At 39.2% G+C, this 23,169-nt stretch overlaps 1 protein-coding gene across 2 annotated transcripts in view; it reads right to left on the bottom strand.

The window, feature by feature from the left end:
• Positions 1-23,169, bottom strand: part of Exoc4 (exocyst complex component 4) — a 776,646-nt gene that overhangs the window by 335,307 nt on the left and 418,170 nt on the right. The window contains exon 11 of one of the 2 annotated variants that reach the window (XM_039106944.2): positions 1-23,169. This exon is cut by the window's left edge and continues 8,697 nt beyond it. Coding sequence (XP_038962872.1) covers positions 23,160-23,169 — 10 coding nt within the window. The 3' untranslated portion in view covers positions 1-23,159. 2 annotated transcript variants of the gene reach the window in all.

Below are 23,169 nucleotides of genomic sequence, written 5' to 3'. Positions count from 1 at the left end.
CTCTAAAAAATGAAAACAAAACAACTAAGCAAACACACACACACACACACACACACACACACACACACACACACACACACACACACACAAACCCTAACAAGAATAGGGTGGACACAGATGTTGAAGACAGGCAGGGCTCAGGAAAGACTAAGACAAGAGGACAGGAGGATAGAAGAGTGGCTGACAGAGATGTGAGAAAGCAGAGTAAACAAGAATGAAGGCAGAGTGACAACTTCAACAGGATGGGAACAGAAATCAGACAAGCCAACCTCCAGAAACATGGAGTCAAAAGTAGGGAAGAGCTGGCATAATCAGACAGTATACCAGAAACGCCTGTATCATCCTAGCAGAAAGGGGTAATAAAATGTAGTGATTAAAGAAACACAAAGGCCATATACCAACCATCAAACAAATTGCCTGACTAGATATAGTGCAGCTGGTGAGAGAGCAATGGATTGGTATGGAGAAAGTAAATTCTGGGACGTAGGGGTGCAACTCAGTTAAAAGAATGCTCAGTTATTGTGAAGAAAGTCCTGGGCTGATCTCTAGGACTGCATAAAGTCAAGTGTGGTAGTCCACTCCTACAATGCCAGCTTTTTCCCAAGTGGAGGCAAGAGCATCAGGAGATTCATGTCATCTTTGGCTGCATAGTAAGTTCAAAACCATCCTGGGCTGTATGAAGTCCGCACCACAAACAAATGACAAAAAGGAATGGATAATTAATTTTTCTAAGTAAATGCTTAGGAATACATGTAATAAGCACATAGTGTAGTTAACCAGGAAAAGTTCAAACATTAAGATAGTGGTTCTCAACTGTAGGTCATAACCCTGTTGACAAACCTCTGTCTTAGAAAAATCTTTAACTATTATTTATAACAGTAGCAAAATTATAGTTATGAAGTATAGCAACAAAAATAATTTTATAGTTGGGGTTATGAACACTGTATTAAAGGGTCATAGTATTAGGAAGGCTGAGAACCACCACATAAAGGAAATGTGTCCTTTTAAGAAATTTAACTAGTCATGGCACTTTGTATCAGAGGTTTGAAGGTGGTCAACTTCCCAGTCCAAGGTTCTGTGTATTCTATCTAGTGGAACAAAAGCAAGCCTTCCTATGCTTTCAGATTTCATCTTTGTATTAATTTCTAACATAGTTCTTATTGAGGTGCTTGATATGTTTGTGTTGTCTATTTATGTGTAGTTTGTTTGGGGGTTGTAATGTTTTGTTTGTTTTGAATCTTTCTCCTTTATTAGAAACAAAATTTAATGAAGGGTATATTATGCCTACCGTGCCACAGTTACAGTTTCAAAGATTAACACAATCTCTCTAGAACGAGAAGTTCTCATTAAATAATACTTCCAGTGACAAAAGTAACCATGATAAGGGCCCATGGGCATGGGTGGGGAAATATAGCTGTCCTTTCAGTCAAAGTCACATCTGTTGTAAGTAAAGATCAGGGCACTTACTGCCTTTACCATTTACTACTCTTTCAATTAGTCAACTCTGTAGATCAAGAAGAGATGTTAGTATTATGCACTCTTAAGTCTTCCTCCAGAATGCTAGCACTAAAAAAAAAAAAAAAAAAAGAGAGAGAGAGAGAGAGAGAGAGAGAGAGAGAGAGAGAGAGAGAGACCAGCCACGATGAACAACTACCTAGGAGTGTTTGTCTTTAGTAACGACATTTTGATTTACCATTTCCTGGATAACACCTGTCACCTACTTTTTCTTAGAAACATGATTTATTTAGGAAAAGTTTACATAAAGAATTACTCACATCACAATGCAAGTTCAAGGACATTTACGACATTCCCACAATATGCTGATTACTTGTCATTCCAAATATTTCCTTCATTCCAAAGTAAAACCTCTAATCCAATAGGCAATTACTTTCAATTCTCCCCTTCCCCTATTAGTGTGAACAAGAACAAAAATCTGTATTCTAATACTGAGCATAAATGTACTAGAAATATTTCATATAAATTACATTATATAATATATAACTATTAAGCCTGGCCTCTCTAACTTAGTCAAGAATAATATTTTGGAAGTTTTGAGCAGCTCATTCTCTTTTATGGTGGGATAATATTCCATTATATGGAACTGCCAGTAATTTATGTTTATACCTTCTTTTTGCCTTTCTTTTTTTATTGGAAATATTCTTTATTTACATTTCAAAAGTTATCCCCTTTCCTGGTTTCCCCCTCCAGAAATACCCTATTCCATCCCCCAACCTCCATTAGTGTGCTTGCCAACCCACCCAACCACCCACTCCCTCCCACTTCCCCACCCTGGCATTCCTCTACACTGGAGCATCAAGCCTTCACAAAGCCAAGGGCCTCTCCTCCCATTGATGCCCAAAAAGGCCCATCTACTGCTACAGATGCAGCTGGAGCCATGGGTCCGTCCCTGTTTCTCTTTGATTGGTGGTTTAGTTCCTGGGATCTCTGGGGGCTCTGGTTGGTTGATATTGTTGTTCTTCCTATGGTGTTGCAAACCAGCTCAGTTACCTCAGTCCATTCTCCAAATCATTCATTGGGGACCACGTTCTTAATCCAATGGTTCACTGCAAGGAACCACTTCTGTATTTATTAGGCTGTGCCAGGGCCTCTCAGGAGACAGCTATATCAGGCTCCTCTTGGCATTCCCAATAGTGACTGGGTTTGGTGACTGCATGTGGGATGGATCCACATGTGTGGCAGTCTCTGGGATGACTTTCCTTCTGTCTCTGCTTGACACTTTGTTTCCATATTTCCTCCAGTAAATAATTTTGTTCCTCCTTCTAAGAAGTACTGAAGCATCCATACTTTTGACTTTCTTCTTCTTAAGCTTCCTGTGGTCTGGAAATTGTATGTTGGGTACTTCAAGCTTTTGGGCCAATATACACTTATCAGTGAGTGTGTATCTTGTGTGTTCTTTTGTGAATTGGTTACCTCACTCAGGATATTTTCTAGTTCCACCCATTTGCCTATGAATTTTAGGAAGTCATTGTTTTTAAAGCTGAGTAGTATTCCATTGTATAAATGTACCACACTTTCTGTATCCATTCATCTGTAGAAAGACATCTGAGTTCTTCCCAGCTTCTGGCTATTACAAATAAGGCTGCTATGAACATAGTGGAGCAGGTGTCCTTGTTATATGATGGAGCATCTTTTGGGTATATGCCCAGGAGTGGCATACCTGGATCCTCAGGTAGTATTATGTACAATTTTCTGAGGAACCTAGAGACTGGTTTCCAGAGTGGTTATACCAGCTTGGAGTCGCACCAACAATGGAGTAGTGTTCCTCATTCTTCTTGTTTTTTCTTTTACCCATTCTGAGTGGTGTGAGGTGTAATCTCAGGATTGTTTTGATTTGCATTTCCCTGAGACTAAGAATGTTGAATATTTCTTTAGATGCTCCTCAGCCATTCGATATTACTCAGTTGAGAATTCTTTGTTTAGCTGTATACCCCATTTTTTAAAGGGTTATTTGGCTTCGAACCTCTTGAGTTCTTTGTATATATTGGATATTAACCCTCTATTGGATGTAGGATTGGTAAAGATCTTTTCCCAATCTGTGTTGGCTGCCATTTTGTCCTATTGACAGTGTCCTTTGCCTTACAGAAGCTTTGCAATTTTATGAGGTCCATTTGTCGATTCCTGATCTTAGAGCATAAGCCACTGGTGTTTTGTTTAGGAAATTTCCCCCAGTGCTCGTGTGTTCGAGGCACTTCCCCACTTTATCTTCTATTAGTTTGAATGTATCTGGTTTGATGTGGAGGTCCTTGATTCACTTGGACTTGAGCTTTGTACAAGGCAATAAGAATGGATCAATTTGCATTCTTCTACATGCTGACCTCCAGTTGAACCAGCACCATTTGTTGAAAATGCTGTCTTCTTTCCACTGGATGGTTTTAGTTCTTTTATCAAAGATCAAGTGACCATAGGTGTGAGGGTTCATTTCTGGGTCTTCAATTCTATTCCATTGACCTACCTGCCTGTCTGTGTGCCAATACCATAGTTTTTATCACTATTGCTCTGTATACACCTTCAGGGCAGCTGCTTTATTGTTGAGAATAGTTTTCGATATGCTGGGTATTTTTTTCCAAATGAATTTGAAAATTGCTCTTTCTAACTTTATGAAGAATTGAGTTGGAATTTTGATGGGGAGTGTATTGAAACTATAGATTGCTTACAACAAGATGACCATTTTTACTATATTCATCCTGGTAATCCATGAGCATGGGAAGTCTTTCCATCTTCTGAGATCTTTGATTTCTTTCTTCAGAGACTTGAAGTTTAGGCCATACAGACCTTTCCCTTACTTGGTTAGAGTCGCACCAAGGTATTTTATATTATTTGTGACTATTGTGAAAGATGTCTTTCCCTAATTTTTTTCTCAGCCTGTTTATCCTTTGAGTAGAGGAAGGCTACTGATTTGTTTGAGTTAAGTTTATATCCAGCCAATTTGCTGAATTGTTTATCAGGTTTAGTTCTCTGGTGGAATTTTTGGGGTCACTTAAGTACATATCATCTGCAAATAGTAATATTTTGACTTGTTCTTACCAATTTGTATTCTTTTGATCTCCTTCTGTTGTCTGATTGCTCTGGCTAGGACTTTGAGTACTATATTGAATAAGTAGGGAGAAAGTGAACAGCCTTGTCTAGTCCCTGATTTTAGTGGGATTGCTTCAAGCTTCTCTCCCTTTAGTTTGATGTTAATTTATCCATATATCTCTTGATGGATCTTTGGCTACTTTTTGTTACTATGAATATTGCTATTAGAGACCTGTGTGGAGATGTACTTTTCTGGATCTCCCATTCTGTTTATTTTTGGTAAATATACATAGGAATAGAAATATAAAGTTATACGCCAAGTCCATGTTTAAATTTTTACCCCCAAATGATTCTGCATTTACATCAGATGATTTCAATGTTAGCCATTTTCCAAGCTTGATCTTGGTCATTCTAGTGGATGCAATGGACATTTCAATGTGGTGCTTTGATATGTTTTAAGGGTTTAATTTTTAATGAGTCTGATTATATAGCTCAGATTTAGGCTGAGTAAGGAGACTTTTGGAATACCTAGATACTGAGTAGAGAGTAACATAGTCCAAAAGAGCATACAGAAGGAAACAGGGAAGAATGTTAAGATGTGAGATCCATGTTTAGTTACAGAAGCTTAGGCAGTAGTTAGAGAAAATGACAACAATAAGAGGCCCCCCTAAGGAAGTGGCTCCTCTCTCCAGCTAGCAGATCCAAAAATGACTGCTGAAAAGACTAAATGCTTGGGCATGGTCAACAACATTTAACTTTCTCCCATTCTTTCCTAGATCAGCTCACTGCAGAACACGTGAGTAAGCATAGTTTTACAAGTATGCCAGGCTATTATAATGGCTCTAAGTATAGGTCTGTATAACCCAGCTGACACGGTCTCAGTTCCTGCAAATGTAAGGGGTCTTATCAGTACCCAGCTGGGTCTATTTTCCCTATAAATATCCCTGAATTGCTTATGTACTTTTATGACACATTCAAAAGTGATCTTGTGTATCTTATCAGTGTGTTTCAGTTTGTGCATCCTTGTATAAAAATCCATGAAACCCTCTTTTGAGTTCCACTAAATCCATTTCTCTCTCATTTCAGTTTCAGCATTGCAGTCCACCTCTACAGGTAGCAAATTGAAATGTTTAGTGGCCCATTGCAGACAGATTGAATCTGCAAAGAATACAGCAATAAGAAAGAAGAAAGGCATCAATATCATACGGCAAAGCTCTCACCAATGACAGCGCTGATGCAGGGTGAGTGATTGAGCATTTGTTAAACTTCTACCATTGTGAAAGTAACCTATTATTTTCCCAGTTGTATGCTGAAATGCCTCAATCACTGACAGAACAAGTCAGTAAAAAATGATACAGTTCATTTTCTATTGCTCTTCTTGAATGCAGACGATGTGGCATATGGTCCCCTCAGCCCCTGGATTCAGTTCTACCAGTAGTATGTTTAATTTATCTGTCCTCTGGTTCATTTCGTAACATGTCTGATAATACCTGTACCTGATACTGATTGCTTTTTCTTTTCCTTCTTTTTGTTTCACTAGCTGTTAAAGAAAGCCTCATACATGACATGGTTCGATGTGAAAGCAAAACAAAGTGAAAAAGAAACATGCAGCAGGTGCCCCAGAAGAGCTTCCTTGTCTCAGACTGCACATGTAAACAGCTGGGGGCTCTTGCTCAGGGTATATCCTATAGCACTGCACATCTGCAATCCCTGTCCCAACTACTTTCCACATCTCAACCGTGTTACCACCGTGTGATTCCCTTCTGCAACATGAGCCAAAAACACTGCTCTGCCTCAGGGCTGTGGGTCAGATCCAAGACACTGGGAAAAGCCTGAGAGATTAGATGCAGAGGCGGTTGAAGAGGAGATGATCCATCTACAAAAGGGGAAACCACACATCCAGCAATGAAAGCAAAATCCACGACAGACTCTTCCCAAATGCTCTGCTCTAAAAGGCCAATTACAACCATGCTTATATTATGAAATGCATAAGTCGTCCTTGAGTAGAGCGTTGTTCAGCTTCCATGTGTATGTGGGCTTTCTGTTGTTTTTGTCATTATTAAAGACCAGCCTTAGTCCGTGGTGATCTGATAGGATGCATGGGATTATTTTATTCTTCTTGTATCTGTTGAAGTCTGATGTATGACTGATTGTATGACCAATTTTGGAAAAGGGTACCATGAGGTGCTGAGAAGAAGGTATATTCTTTTCTTTTAGGATGAAATAAATAGATATCTGTTAAATCCATTTGGTTCATAACTTCTGTTAGCTTCACTGTGTCTCTGTTTAGTTTCTGTTTCCATGATCTGTCCATTGATGTGAGTGTGGTGTTGAAATCTCCCACTTTTATTGTGTGACGTGCAATGTGTGCTTTGAGTTTTATTAAAGTTTCTTTGATGAATGTGGGTGCCCTTGCATTTGGAGCACAGATATTCAGAATTGAAAGTTCATCTTGGTAAAGTTTTCCTTTAATGAGAATAAAGTGTACTTCCTTATCTTTTTTGATAACTTTTGGTTGAAAATCTACTTTATTGGATATTAGAATGTCTATTCCAGCTTGGTCCTTGGGACCATTTGGTTGGAAATATTTTTTCCAATCTTTTACTCTCAGGTAATGCCAGTCTTTGTCACTGAGGTGCATTTCCTATATACAGCAAAATGCTGGGTTGTGTTTGCATATCCAGTCTGTTAGTGTATGTCTTTTTATCAGGGAATTGAGTCCATTATTGTTAAGAGATATTAAGGAAAAGTAACTGTTGCTTCCTGTTAAATTTGTTATTAGAGGTGGAATTATGTTTGTTTGCCCTTCTCCTTTTGAGTTTGTTGCAAGAAGATTACTTTCTTGCTTTTTCTAGGGTATAGTTTCTTCCCTTCTCCAGTTGGAGTTTTCCATCTATTATCCTTTGTAGGGATGGCTTTGTGGAAAGATATTTCGTAAATTTGGTTTTGTCATGGAATATCTTGGTTTCTGCTCAGTGATAACTTGGTCAAGGAAGATATGAAGGAATTAAATACTTTTTAGAATTTAATGAAAATGAAGGCACAACATGCCCAAACTTATGGAATACAAAGAAAGCTGTGCTAAGAGGAAAACTCGTACCTCTGAGTGTCTCCAAACAGAAACTGGAGAGAGCATACACTAACAGCTTGACAGCATAACTCAAAGCGCTAGAAAAAAAAAGAAGAAAATACACACAAGAGAAGTAGAAGGCAGGAAATAATCAAACTCAGGGCAGAAATCAACCAATTAGAAACAAACAAACAAACAAACAAAAAAAAACATACAAAGAATCAACAAAACCAGGAGCTGGTTCTTTGAGAAAATCAAAATGATAGGATAACCCTTAGGCAGACTAACCAGAGGGCACAGAAGCATCATATTATTAAGTCTGATTAAGGGACCATCTGTAGACTACAGGAACACTAACATTAATTTAATAAGAAATAAGGTAGCTAAAATCCTAACCTTTTGGGGCACAGCCTGCTGACGACTACAGCTGATTATCAGCTTACAGAATGTTCACTACACTTGATAAATAATGTGCACAACTGTCTTGATTACTGTGTAAAAGAATCTTTTATTCCTTCTTGATGTCATCTCCCATGTTCCACTTCTTCAGAAAATCTATACACTCTATAGCACCTCTGCCAGGGTCAGCCTTTTTGGACAGTGCCTACTTAAAATCAGCCATCTTTTGCTCCTGTGTGGATGGTACAATTACAGGAAGTGGCTTATCAGAGTCACCCTACTGAAAGGGCATCCATGAGAACCCTTCCTGCTGATACTGAGGGAAGAAAGTTCTCTAATCAGAGAACACACTAAGCACAGCAGATCTAATTCCTTTTCAAAGTATCACCACCCCGGGGTTGGGGATTTAGCTCAGTGGTAGAGCGCTTGCCTAGCAAGCACAAGGCTCTGGGTTCGGTCCTCAGCTCCAGAAAAAAAAAAAAAAAAAAGTATCACCACCCCAATCCAATAGAATGACTGCTCTCGAAAACAAAGAGGCAAAAACCCCCAAACAAACCAAACCAAACCAACAAACAACCCAAGCACTTTTCAAGCACATTGAGCACTACCCTTAGAAATTTTTTTTTATAAAGCTAGTGGCCGCAAGAGGTTGCCACACACCCATGAGATCCCATGGTAGACCATATGCAGGATCTGCCTTTTTGTGCTTTCTAATTGGCTATGTAACCTTAAGCAACTTATGAGGACCCAGTGTCTTCATGTTTGTTTCTGTTTTCCATGTTCACTGTGGTTCTGTGGATGAACTGAGTGAATGCCACAGGCATGTGCCACTGCACTGAACTTCCACCCTAGCTTCAGGTGAATTTCACACGGGCATTCAAAACACAGCACTCTCCATCTGCCAGCTGGAGCGTGTGGTTTTTTAGACACAATAGTACAAACGCAGCAAGGGCTTATCAGGATAAAAGCCTCTAACTTCGTTTACTTTAGTTTAGGAAGAGAGCTTCATATACAGGACCCCCGTGTTTCCTCTTGGCCACATGTCCTTCCTTTTCACTGATTCTCTTATTCTAAGTGGTTATATTCCATGCCACTGTGTAAAAACGTCAATATATCTACATCTAATAAGAAGCATGATTCTTCAGAGTCTTGATTCAACTTCAGAACGATTCTGAATCTGATGGCTCATTAGTTAACACATTGGGGATTTAAAAATGGTACTTTATAAATAATAGACAGCACAAAGCATCAAAAAAACTGAGGGACAGGTATCATTCCATATTGAAGATATAATGTATTATCACTATATATATAGGATTTCAAGTTGCAGGAACTCAAATTCATCAGAAGCAAATATGGTATCACCAAATGTATGTCAGAAATGACCACTTGCAGGAATGGAAGTGTAGCCCTGTGGCTGAGCATGGCTAGTGAACAGAGGCCTGTGTTAGACTCACAGCACCACAAATCACTTTAAAATTAGGAAATGTTGATTCCTCTGCTTCTATTTACCATCTTTTGTACTTGTACCAGCAGCACATACACTAAAATTCAATGAAACAAATCAGATAAGACTAGTTAAGCCCCTCACAAAGAAAGAAAAAAAAAAAAACAACAACAACAACAACAAAAACCCAAGAACAAAAACAACTTGTCAGTGTTACCAACTATAAAGAGAGCCTGGGGCATGGTTCAGTCACAGTGTGCTCACCCAGAGTGCTAAGGGCCTCTCGTTCTATCTTCAGCTTGGTAAATGCTTAGTCAGGGTTTCTATTCCTGCACAAACATCATGACCAAGAAGCACGTCGGAGAGGAAAGGGTTTATTCAGCTCACACTTCCACATTGCTGTTTCATCACCAAAGGAAGTCAGGACTGGAACTCCAGCAGGTCAGGAAGCAGGAGCTGACACAGAGGCCACGGAGGGATGCTTCTTACTGGCTTGCTTCCCCTGGCTTGCTCAGCTTGCTCTTTTATAGAACCCAAGACCACCAGCCCAGGGATGGCAAGACCCACAATGTGCTGGGTCCTCCCTCCTTGATCACTAGTTGAGAAAATGCCTTACAGCTGGGGCTCATGGAGGCATTTCCACAGCTGAGGCTCCTTTTCTGCGATAACTCCAGCTTGTATCAAGTTGACATAAGAAACTAGCCAGTGCAGTAAACTAAGTAAACAAGAGCAGCAATTGACCCTAAAAGGCTCCTAGAAGGTGTAACTTTAGAGTCAGTGAGAAGGCTCTGCGGGTAAGCTTGTTACAGTCAAGGCTGATGACCAGAGTTTGATCCCCGTAATCCACATAGTAGATGGGAAGGATCCTTTCCCACAATCCATCCTCTGGCTTCCATCCTGCTGTGGCATGGTACCCTCCCATGCCCCAAAATAAAACAAGGGAAAATAAAAGTTTACGTCATTTTCTCAACATATGACAACTATATGCTTATACAGTTTTTTTCAAGAGTAAAAAGCATCCATATAAATCCTTCAATGCTCCAATGCTCCTGGTAGTTCACCATGTGCTCCAAGTTACCAGGAGCAGGACCTTTTTTTTTTTTTTTTTGGTAAGGGACACAGAAAGAAAAATATTTAATGTAAACATAAATAAACATGGTATGGACTCTGTTTTACTTGGCTAGAGACAGTGACACTTGATGTATGAAAGCAGTTTAGAAATCCTAGTCTGAGTGTTTGCATTTCCCTTACCAATGCACTGGTTGAAGACCTGATCCCCAGTGTTGCAGTATTATGAGTGGGGCTTTGGGAGTCTTATAGGCTGTCACACAGGTGGCATTTCCTTAGGAGACAGCCAGGTAAGCACTTTCCTCTCACCTTTGCCATCTCTTCTTTCTCTTCCTCTTCCACCTCCTGCACCACGAACTACACGAGCAAGCCAGAAATCGGGTCATCACCATTTCCTGACAATGCTGGTACCGGGATCTGAGCCTTTGGGCCTCCAGGGATTTAAGGAATAGTTTCTGCAGTCACCCAGTCTGATGCAGTTTGCAATGGCAGTCTGAGTTACAAAGACATCTTCATAAGCTTATGTCACATTAACATTAATTGGGAAAATTAACCAATCAGGAATCATTCCTCAGAAGAGCTTAAGTCATAGCAATCCACCCTACACTATCCCCTTAGTAGGAAGTGCTGGGGCTAAGGCGGCGTCTAACTTCAGCAGGCTCCTGTGAGCTGGACAGGCAAGCCGTTCTTTCCCAGGCTACGAAGGAATCAGCACGTCCCAGGCTTTCTCTTGCCCTTCTACATATTTTGAACTTCAAAACTATAGTTTCTCCTGACAAATTAAGTTCTTTGGGTATATATCCTGTGCTACTACTTACACATGTATAGATAGATGCCTTATTTTTCAATTTTGTGTTTCAATTTTACTTTTATAATAAAGAAGCAACAATTATTGGAGAGGCTGTCAAATGACCTATGATTTAATCATTGTATTATTCTGACAAATCCTATAACCGTTCCCAATTATTTACCTTGCCCTATCCAGTAACAGTAGATATGCATATATACATGTGTATAATTCCTTAGCGGAGTGCAATGTCACTGGCAAATCTAATTTATAATTTATGAGGTCAAGGCAGACATATGATGTGACTGCTTAACTGCTTGATTCCACTTAAATAATTGATTCATACTGAAGGTAAGAAAATAAGACATACACTGTTTTACACAAAGAGACAGATTTGTATATGAACACATACACAGTGGCCTTAAAAGTGATAATATTAATTCAAATAACTGGAGAAAAAGTTCATGTACAAACTAGTGAAAGGCCAATTATATCAGCTTAGATCTAATTCAGATCATTATGGCCCACATGTTGAACTATGCAAGGAATGGTTTTAAATACATCTATTTGAAATTTCTAAAATCTAGGAGTACAGCTGACTTTAAATTACTCAAGAGGAAATGAAAATTTGCAATGAAGACTCTAGGAATTTTTAACCTTTTGGTGGAATGCCTATAAATTCAAGATGATATTTATGGTTCATTGATGTATCTCTCTGTATTCTGATACTCAAATCCATTATTTCTGTTTATTTCACTGTAGAGAGCGGCGCGGCGAAACAAAGATGGCGCCGACATCCAGCCTTGTCTGGATATAAACGACTTACTGCGCATGTGCAGGCTTGTCCCCTTGCTAGGGCTCCCTCTCGTGGTGAACAGCGGTACTGCACATGTGCGGTTTATGCACCAGGTGTTAGTTGACCGTTAATATGCTAATGAGGTGATTCATTCTCCGCCAATCCATGGAGGACAAGTAGTGGGGTGATCCAAGCCCCACCAATCCCTGAGAGATAATTAGCATACTGTTGTCTATATAAGCCGAGCGACTTTGCTGCTCGGGGTCCCTGTTCAAGAGAGCTGTAACACTAAGAGAGCTGTAACACTAAGAAGAGCTGTAACACGGTAAAGGCTTGCTCGCAGAAGAATCCTGTTGCCGCGCGTCATTCTTACTGGCGGGACATTAGGCGCGCGACATTTCACCAGAGAAGAAAGTTATAAGATGATTTAGAAGGTTCTAAATTTTCTTCTTAATATTTATATTTATATGTGTATACCTGCTTCTCTCCCTAACCACTGCATGTACCCACGGAGGCCAGAGTGGACATGGTACTGGAACTGGATTCTTAGTTGGTTTTGAATACCACATATGGGTGTCTAGACCTGAACCTGTGCCCTTTGCAAGAGCAGCAAGTATTCCTATTTTCTGAGTTCCTATCTCAAATAAAACTTAACTACTCCAAACGCCCTTTCATCATTAAACTTTAATTCAGGGAAGCTTAAGATTTGATCATATTCAATTTCTTAAATATGAACACTATTAAGTTAATATTTAATATCAGCAAAGGGCTTCTTTCCTCTTTAGCTGACACAACACAAATGCCCAAGTAAGCTCTGCAATCTTTCTTGGAACAGATTTGATATTCATATCTCCATATGAAAAATAATTGTCACTTCACCTTACTTCATGCAATAAAAACATAACTTCAGCAAAACAACTGAATATAGACTGTTGCTACCCAAATGATCTGACACACACATTTGGAACGAGGTGTGTTAGCAAAGCAGATTTTAGTGCAAAGCCATTAAGTCCAAAACTAAGTAACTGACTATGTGTCTTCCCAGAAGACCCTTTTACTAATGGGTGAGTTGGCACAAATTCACGAAATTTTAGAATTTGTCAAAGCCTGTGAAGCAAATGAACATCAAATTTGGGAAAGCACCAACAAACAGTATCATTTCACTTTCTTTTGTTTTCAAGCAAGGTAAACATGACTTTGGATTAACGAATTTGACTCAACATCCAACAAAACAAGTCTTCTCCAAATTTTGTGTTTATTAAAAGGGGCCAGACAGAGAAAAATCAGAGTAAACTTAAAGAACAGTTTTGCTTACATAAAACTGTGGAAAAATGATGTAAAACATAATGTAAGTTATGCTAATCACCCTGTCAGTGTGCATGTTATTATACTTTACTTAAGAAAATCCTAGTGTTAAACTACAAAAAGAAAACCTAACCATGTAACTTTTAGGGCCAATGTTTTCTCAAAATCCATCTTCCCTCTCTAGACCATGAGTCCAGTTCCATTTTGTGAGAACAATAACCTCCTGTGGAAGACACTTTAGCAATGGTAGTTTATTGAAAAGTATACAGGATTGAAACAAATGACCACGGTGTCAGACAAAATGTAAGGAGCAATCTGTATGGCTTCAGCGAGCTATTTACTTCCTCATACTTTAGTCTTTCAAGGGTTACAATAAATCTATCACTCACAATGTAATGTGAAATCATTTGCTCTCTACCACAGGGGAAAATAATACATTTTATTCATTAAATCAAAATAAATGTTTAGTGAATATGTCCCAAACCTTACCCTATAGTATCATAATCACTAGAGAAGAAGTCAAAGTCTAAGAATTGTTTGCAGTGTTCCCTAGGAAATTCTGATACACTTAATGCTAGGTTGGTGCTTAGCACAGGTTTGTCAAATAGATAACAACTAAGGCATAGTTGCTCCAGAGTTTAATAACGCACAAAACAAAAGCAAATTGTGAAAAGCACAACAATGGAACAGAGAGGATTGGGGGATTGCTGTGTTGTTTTGAAACAGCTAAAGAATCATGCACCGTAATAGTCTGATAGCAATAGCAACAAAGTCCAAAATATACAGAAGATAAAATGTAAATACAAACATGAGTGTTCAGATATAAACTATATCACACCTTAAATGTTGCTCGTCAGCAATTGTGTGCAGAGAGAGAGAGAGAGTGCTTTGTATATATACAATATACATGTATATGTGTATATATATTTAAGGGCTTAAGAAGCATTGAAAATAGCCTCTGAGCTGTGCATGGGACACCTATATTAAGGCCATTACCACCGAGACACAGTGAACATTGCTGAAAAAAAAGATGAAAGGAGGGAAGACCCAGAGGTGAGAGAGCAGCAGAGCTATAAAATGCTGTGTTCTGGACATGACGTGTTTTTTGCATACATCAATTTACCACTATGTTTACCAGTGCCTACCTATAGAAAGTCAAGCCATACAATATACTTGCACAAATAGGTAGATCATCTCCAGGCCACAGCCCTTACTAGGTAGCTATTGAGAATGGATAATTAATGTGTGAAGGGGAATCATTCTTTGGTGAGCATGTGACCAAACCCACCCACCCCCACACCCCACACACAGACACACAGAGGACATAAAATTGGGAGGGAGTATGTTAGGAGGAAAATGACATATGGAGTATACTTACATGTCAATTTTCATGTAACAGAATAGTATTATTTTACACAAAGCCTCAAATAGCCACATCACATAAAATAATAAAGATGTTTTTAATTATTATATGATTTGATTCATGCAATATCATTGTTAAGAGAAGCATAACATAGATGGCTCTAAAGTTCCATTTTCAACTTTTAAAATGCTAAGAGCACAACAGATATCACTTGATAATGCTTAAAGCAGAGTTGCTACCACTGCCACAATTATCAACACAGACTGATTCAAGATATTAATGGTTTAGTTCCCCGAACTTGTTGGCAAACAGTTCGTGATTTTATTATGACAACTTATCGTTGAATGATACCAAGCTTCTCCACACTGAGAGGCTAATTGGAAGGAATTCAACTCCTAAGAGCTTGAGATGAGAAAATGGTGAGTCAATACCATCGAAGTCTACTCTTTTCTCAAAATAAAGGGCTAGGAACGATGCACAGAGGGAAAGCACTTGGCTAGCATGCACACAGTCCTTGAATCCACTGCAGAACTATGGAAAGTGATGACTGAAGCACCCATCGTTTAACTGTTCCCTTTGCAAATATGGTCAGGTCAGAGGAAGACAGCCTGGGTGTCTACGCTTCTTTGGGAGGAAGGGGAAGAAACTGACATAATATCAAAATATTCTGATTATTGGGAAAAACTCAGGTATTTTCCCCTCGTGGACCATTTGTAATGGCTGTTTGAAGAAATCTAGAATCAAGTGCAAAGGCTGAGGATGACACTCTGGGATGACACCCTTATTGTTTTATTAATCATTTTATTCATTTCCAATTCAAATCATATCCCCCTTCTAGGTTACCCCTTCACCAACCCCTTATCAGTCTCCCCTTACCCCCTACCCTTCCCTCTATGACAGTGCTCCTCTAAAAATGGACAGAGACTAAAGGAAAGGCCATCCGGAGCGCCACCTTTAACTTTGTGCTTCCACAGTCAGGTGAGACGGCTACTTACATGTCTACAAGTTCACAGGAGGCTGGTCCAGGGCCATACTCTACACTCCTGGCAAGCATCATCTCTGCAGCCTGGATAGGTCTGTGCAGACGTGGCATTTACACTGAGCCAAGATCAAAGACAACTTTTTCCTGAGCCTTTCTAAACTCATTTTCTGTTTACAGAAAACCCCTCCTTTGTCCTTCTCTATAAAGGAACAGAATGGACTCAATCTACAGTAAATGACCTACAGTACATGGCTTCTTCTTTGTTCTCAGTGCCTAGAACACAGATAGCATCTTATCTCTCATTTCTCATGACTGAAATTCACATGCCAATCAGGAGAATGTATAGATTCTAGACTCAGACGCCCTATGTAAATATGGCCATGTGAGTTTCTATTGTGTTAGGAACTGCTACCTAAATTTCTGAAAACTTGCTTTCCTGCTTACAGCACCAGGGCATCAGCAAGGCTGGCATCATAAGATGGTGGAGCAAACTGCAAACAACAATGCATCTACAGCACTCAGACCAGCACTCACGTGGTACAGGCCTACATTTTTATTCACAGTAGTAATAAGACACACTAGTGACTCTACAAGGAGAGGAAGAGGAAGAGCTGTTAATGCAGACAATGAAAGAGCACACACCAGTGCCATATTGGGATAAACTCAGTGCTCTGAACAACGATTGCTAAACTTAGGACGAATAAGATAGACTTCTTAGTAACCATTGCAAAGGCATCGCTTCCCAAATTCAACCCTAACTTATCTATGTTGTGGAGACCCTGTCTGACCATCCTCTTGAGAGGCCATTATTTTTTTATCCTTTCCCTCTCGACTTGCTGGCCCTATATTGTATTTTCTTATTCTTTAATTTTTGCTTTCATATTTGTTCACTACCTGTGAATCCCCATTATATTAAATCAGGATGTTTAATCATCGCTCATGTCTGCATAGTTTACTAATCCACACCCCAAGCGGCTAGCATATTCTGTATACACAGATACTCAGTAAGCATTTTCATCAGAATCCTGTTCATTCTGTTCTGTTGCACTGTTGGTGCATTGCTGAGATGCTTGTTTGTAACTTTAATTTTTCTAAATCCTATTTTCAGTGGGGGTGGGTGTGGAAGTGGACCGGTTTAGAGTTCTTTGGAGCAACTCCTGTTTGTGTTGTCTGGAAATCTGCAGTCCAGTTCTCAGGTTAGCAGGCAGCAGCAGTTTGATCCACTGGTAAACACCTCATGAATGCACCAGCCGTCCAGTTCAGTAGTCAGGAGAGCAACAGTGGTGACAGCACCGAGCAGAGACAGCCAACCCTTAGCCATGGCTCCTGTCAGCAGGAAGGACCAGCAGGAATACCAGGAGAAGTTCTTGAGAATATCAGTAAAGAGGTGAGACCTACAAGCATTGCACAGCTAGGTGTACCAGCAAGCCAAGCTCTGACTCTCTCTCACTGGAGTCCTAGTCATACTCTCCAAACATCACGTGTCCTCCTTGTGTCTTACGTCAGCAAGGCTCTTGCCTTAGTGCAGGTCTTGCCTCAGCAGGTGCATCCACTCAGTCTGAGGCCTTGGAAGGGACAACAAACTGCAGCACAGCACCAGAAGTTTACTGGTGAGTTTCTCTTTATACAGTCCTGAAAAAGGCAGCTCAACCACACCATGTAAGGCAGACGAATACATGTTTGTCTTTAGTAAAGAATATTTCATTTCATGTCCTTTCATGTGCTTGCTTTAGCAGAACATCTTTTCTCTTGTGTCTCCTTCAGCAAAATGTTCCTTCACAGTCTGCCTTAGCCTTTCACATCTCATTGTACTTTAATAAAACGTTCCTTCATGTGTGCCCCAGCAAAACACCATGTAACTGACTTTCCAAGAACCCTCATGTTTCCACTTCACCTATCACTACATTACAAAGTATCATTTCCACGAAATCTCTAGATGTAATTTACTGTTATGTAAGTTATTACAATGATTGAGAAAATCGTTTATTTTATATTATAGGTATAAGGGAATATAACAGTGATATCTATATCGATCTGTGCTGCTATCTGGAAGTTCAAAGACATATCTGTGACTCATCTATAATGATCACACTAACTTGACAGTTGGATGTTATCTGAATTTAAAAAAAAATGGTTCGGGAAATGGAAGCCATGGCCACTGTGCACGCTAAGTATATGCTCTACCATTGGTGCTTAGCCCATGTCCTCATTTACCTTTTCCTTTCATTTTATATGTCTCAAATATCAAGATAATTTATGTAGTTACATCACTATAAGCCATATTTTTTGGATGAGGAAAATATCAATGCGTTTCTATAGAATGGGTCACCATCACATGAGAAGCTCTATGTGTTGTAGGCAATTAAAAATTAGCAGATACAAAAAGAGCCCTCCATACGAAGGGCTCCACCTTCTTCTTATAGCCTGAAAGCATAGCATAAACTTGTCTTTGTGAAAGGGGAATGATTCCTCTTGTACCATATTTCTTCTTATAAATGGTTTTACTATGTAGCCTAGCATGGCCTAGAACTCACCATCTTTTGGCTGCAGCCTCCAATATGCAGACTAATAGCTATTCACTATTAATCTGGATAGAAAAGCAAGCAACTCATCAACATTGGTATAAAACGCAATGTCACAGCTCCTACCAATATCACAGCTATATGATTGCATTATTTATCCACCAGCCTCCATAACTTAACACTTTAGCCTGAAATTAGCGATAATCCTGACAATGATTTTTCTCAATTTCTCTTACCACTGGCATTTCCTTTGAAGAATTTTCCATCTACTATCCTGAAGGGTGGATGCAGATCTTTAGGACTCCTGATGCATTTAGTTCCTTTATGCTTTAATAACTGTCAAGGATAGTCTTAGCCTTAATAATTCCTTCATTTTTCTCATTATTATACTAGTAAATGACATTAGTCCACAAGACCCCTAGAGTTTTGTATTATGTATGTGTAGAGAGAGGAGATGGAGGAGAAACTAGATGGATATTAAAGCAGGAGGCAGAAAGTGGTCACCATGGTCATGAACAATCACCTTTACAGACAACTGTCTTCCAAGAAATGCTGAGTGTGTGGGCTGCTGAGCTAGAGATTAAAATGTAACTTTAAGGCTGTTTTCCCCAAGCTCCTTCACTTAGAACAGGAATTTTTGGAGGAATAACAGAAAAGAAGAAAGACTGGGCTGCAGATGGAAGAGGTGACATGAAGTAGAAACATGACAAAATACGTCTAAGGAAATGCGGGATTAGCACAGCTTCAGGGCATTCACAGAAGGACATAACTGCTTCTCCTGTAAATAAACAGAATCCTTTGGTCTCTTCTTAAATATTTAGAGCAAATACAAATATGAACACTTTCATGAAGAGGTGAGAAAGCAAATACCTCCTGTCAACAAAAACAAGACTTAAGCTATAGAAAACAGAGATCCGTGTCTGACCCAATACAGATTGCATGTGAAAACCATTTTTCTTTAAGACTGTCTGTTGTTCTGTATCCCAGGTTACTCTTCAACTTCTAATACTTCTACCATTGACTCTGGAGCATAAAAAATACATAGTACACATATTAAAAATAATTAAAATTTGAAGACTGATTCAGACTGATAACCATAGCTTCTAGTCCATCACTTCTATTGCTAGATACGATGAATTGCCTTCTACTATTGCAGTCTACCACAGTACATTGATAAAAGCTTCTATTGACAACAGTTAAGGGTGTTTCCAATGTTTAGCTATACCAGATCAGGAACGTGGTTTGTTTTTTTTTTTCCCAGAGCTGGGGACTGAACCCAGGGCCTTGTGCTTGCTAGGCAAGCGCTCTACCACTGAGCTAAATCCCCAACAGGAACATGGTTCTTTACTAGTACTTTCTCTCTGCATTTAATTATGTGTTACCTTTGAACTGACTGTTGCATAGATATATGTACTTTATGATATGTCTTTATTCTCCTTTCCCTAATAGAGATCTATTATGCTTCTGGGATCTAAAACTTTGCATTCAATTATCGACATTTCTTAACTTCTATTTCATTAAGTGCTGATTTTTCCCTATTTATTTGACTTTCTTTTTATGTTCTTTTCTATTTATGCAAGAACTTGTCATATGATATGTTCCATGTATTTCCTGATGCATAAAAAATCACTCCAAAACTGTTTGATGCAAAATAACTTCCTGGAATCTATGAGGGTGACTCTAGCGAGGACTCCCAATAATGGAAAGTGTGGAGTCTGAACTGGCCATCTTTTGTAGCCAGACAAGGCTTTCAGTGGTAGGACTGGGTTATATGTGGTTGAATTGTTGATCCAAGTGTTCCAGTAGAGATCCTTAAACAACCCAGGCTGATACTAGGATAGAAGGTTAGTCTCTGAAAACTGACGGCAGTTCCCATTGGCAAGAATAACTTGCACACAACTCACTGAATGTAGGTAGGTCGAGCTGATGCAGGTTTGGAGCGTTCACCCCTATCACAGTCTAGTCTCTTTGGCACAAGAAGATGCTCTGCTGGTTGTAGAAAGAGAAACCTGGACACCAACACAGCCACAAAATCCTCTACCTATAACCTGCCCTGCCTGCAAGATGTGCTAAGGAAATGGTGGCATCTGTGGGATTGGACAACCAATGCTTGACTTAACTTGAGGCCCATCACAGAGGGGAACCCATGCCCTACACTGCCTGGTTGGCCAGAAACTAGAGACTTGGAGAGCTCATTGGGTAGAAATAAACAGGACTGGTAAAAATAATGAACAAAGGAAAGAAAGAGAGAAAGAAAGAAAAAGAGAGAAAGGAAGAAACAAAGAAGAACATGATTTCTAATAATATTCTGCTGTAGTTATTTATATTCCAGTCCTTTCTACAGTCATGATCAGAGAGGCTTCTTCTAGGAGTAGATTTGAACAGGTCCAGAATCCATAGCCAGACATTATGCAAAGAGAATTTAAATTGTAGGTATGCATTGGGTCCCTCCACTCAGAAATCTGGAACCCTGCAGAAGAGTGAGGAAAGATTGTAGGAGTCCGAATGGATGACAACATGGTCCAACTAAGCAGGACACAAAGGGCAAACATGGGCCTGCATGGGACTACACCTAGGTCCTCTGTGCACATGTTATGGCTCGGAGCTTGGTGCTTTTGTGTGACTCCTGACAGTACGAACAGGGGTGTCTCTGACTCTTCTGCCTGCACTTGAGACACTTTTTCTCCAGTTGGATTGCCTTATGCCACCATGGTATTAGGGCTTTTGCCTTGTCTTATTTTAAATTGTTTTCTCCTGTTTGGCTGTCATGTCTTAGAGGCCTATTCTTTTCTGAAGAGTAAACAGAGGGGAAGTGGATCTGGCAGAAAGTAGATGTGTGTTGGGGGCAATTAGCAAAAGTGGGGGGAAGGGAAAAAGTTTGGATATACAATATGAGACAGGAATCTATTTTCAATTTTAAAAAGGTGAAGGCGATTTGGTGCTCTTTAAATTACTAATCACTGGAAATGAAATTTAAAATGTTAATTTTTAAATTGTGATTCAAAGTCTTTAGATGTATGTTATATATATTATAGAATCAAGCTATTACTGGAATTATTTTCATAAAAATTTAAACTTCAGCAATAATTAATCATGAGTGAAAGAATAACATCACAACATATTTTCGTAAGATTCAAAAGCCACAGATATTAGTTATAATAGCTAAGATAATCAAATTATAAACCACTCATTCTATTATTACAAGACTCTTAACAGTTATTTATTTATACACATAAACACATCAAGCTATGACCCACCACTGCATATGAAATCAGTACACAGTGAGTTAAATTAACAAGTCCAATGTAGAATAAACCACAGACTTGATATTGATCAATTCTGCCTCAAGCACAGCAATCAAGGATTTCTATCTTTGAAAGTAAGCTTGTTGACCTGGAAGAATGAGAAACAGCAGTCATAGTGATTCCCCTCTTTCTAATCTGTCTGATAACACTAACAGAATGTGTCAGCCGGAATGAGGCATGTAATGTAAACACATAGGGAAGCATGGAGAAGCATGGAGAAGCATGGAAAAGCATGGAGAAGCCAGGCCCAACAACGAAAGGCAGGGATAATAATAAGCAAGGAGAGATGACATTCAAAAGAGCCAGTGCTCACAACATTCAGATGGGAAATGAGGTCTTTTAGATGAACCCCCATTATTCACACCAAGTTGTTTATAGAAAAACATTGCTCAATGTTATGCACAAGAGATGAAATTCGTATATCCTCTTGCCATGTTTGTACCAAATCCTTTCCTTCCACAGCTTGAAAAATAACAATGTGCTCCGGGACCCAGCTGAGAACCTGAACCCTTATGTGGCTGTAAAAAGGCCTTAACAACTACTTGCTGATACATAACTCACAACAGTGACATTGCTTCATATGCCCCTCATGTAACATACACAAGTGCTGCTGCCATCGCTTGTTGGTCTCTATAATGTAAGAATTAAGGTTTCTTTTCAAACAGACAGGCTGTAAATAGTTGCAAAGATCTAATATATTAATATATGTAATATTCATAAGTGCTAAAAATATAAGTCTAAAACATTTACGTGGTTCAGGAATATGTACATTTTCATGTGTGCTAATAGCATTTATGTTTATCATTATACACGTATTTGACTTTCCTACCTCAATTTTACCATTTGTGAAACTTGCACATTTATATATTTTAATAACCTTCTATTTCAGACATTTTGATATGATTTCTTCATGGTGAATGGAAACATTATTTTAGAAAAATATCAAATTAAAGGCAATGTATAATCCATCTGCCAGAAAAAATCTCTAAAATAGCAACAATGCAAACCAAGATTCTTCAGGATTTTCAGACTCTGCATGTGTGTGTGCACAGGGCATGAGCGCTGCTAGGCATATCCAGCACACTGAGACCCGAACCTATGGCCTCTCTCATACCAGTGCACATCCTCTGCGAGGGATCTGCAGCCCTTTTGAGCGTTTTGATGATACAAGTCACATAATGTTTACAATTATACACAGATGAATATTATACACAACACACTGTTTCTTTTGAATGTTGCTATACACATGTATGACATAGACCCTTATTTTTAAAAATTATTTTGAAATAATTGCACCATTACTAGTATTGTGCAGAAATGCTTATAGATGCTTCCCCTGATTTAATCCTAAGACAGAGGTTAACGCAGGCGCACCCCTGTTAACTGAAGTGCAAACTGTCACGTCTACCGCTCAGTTCCGCTACTGCTTTCTTTCTGCTCCAGGACACAATTCTTGAGGCCACACTGAATTCAGATGCCACATTTGCTTAGGCTTCCTCCAGTGTAGTTCCACATCACGGGCCTTCACCTTTCATGCTGTAGATGCTTTTGAAGAGGATGAGTAAACTATTCGGTCACCTTACGTTTTT

Source organism: Rattus norvegicus, chromosome 4, assembly GCF_036323735.1.
Source record: "Rattus norvegicus strain BN/NHsdMcwi chromosome 4, GRCr8, whole genome shotgun sequence".
Lineage (NCBI taxonomy): Eukaryota > Metazoa > Chordata > Mammalia > Rodentia > Muridae > Rattus > Rattus norvegicus.
Note: the sequence above shows the minus strand (reverse complement) of the source record. Positions and strands in the feature narration are given on the sequence as shown.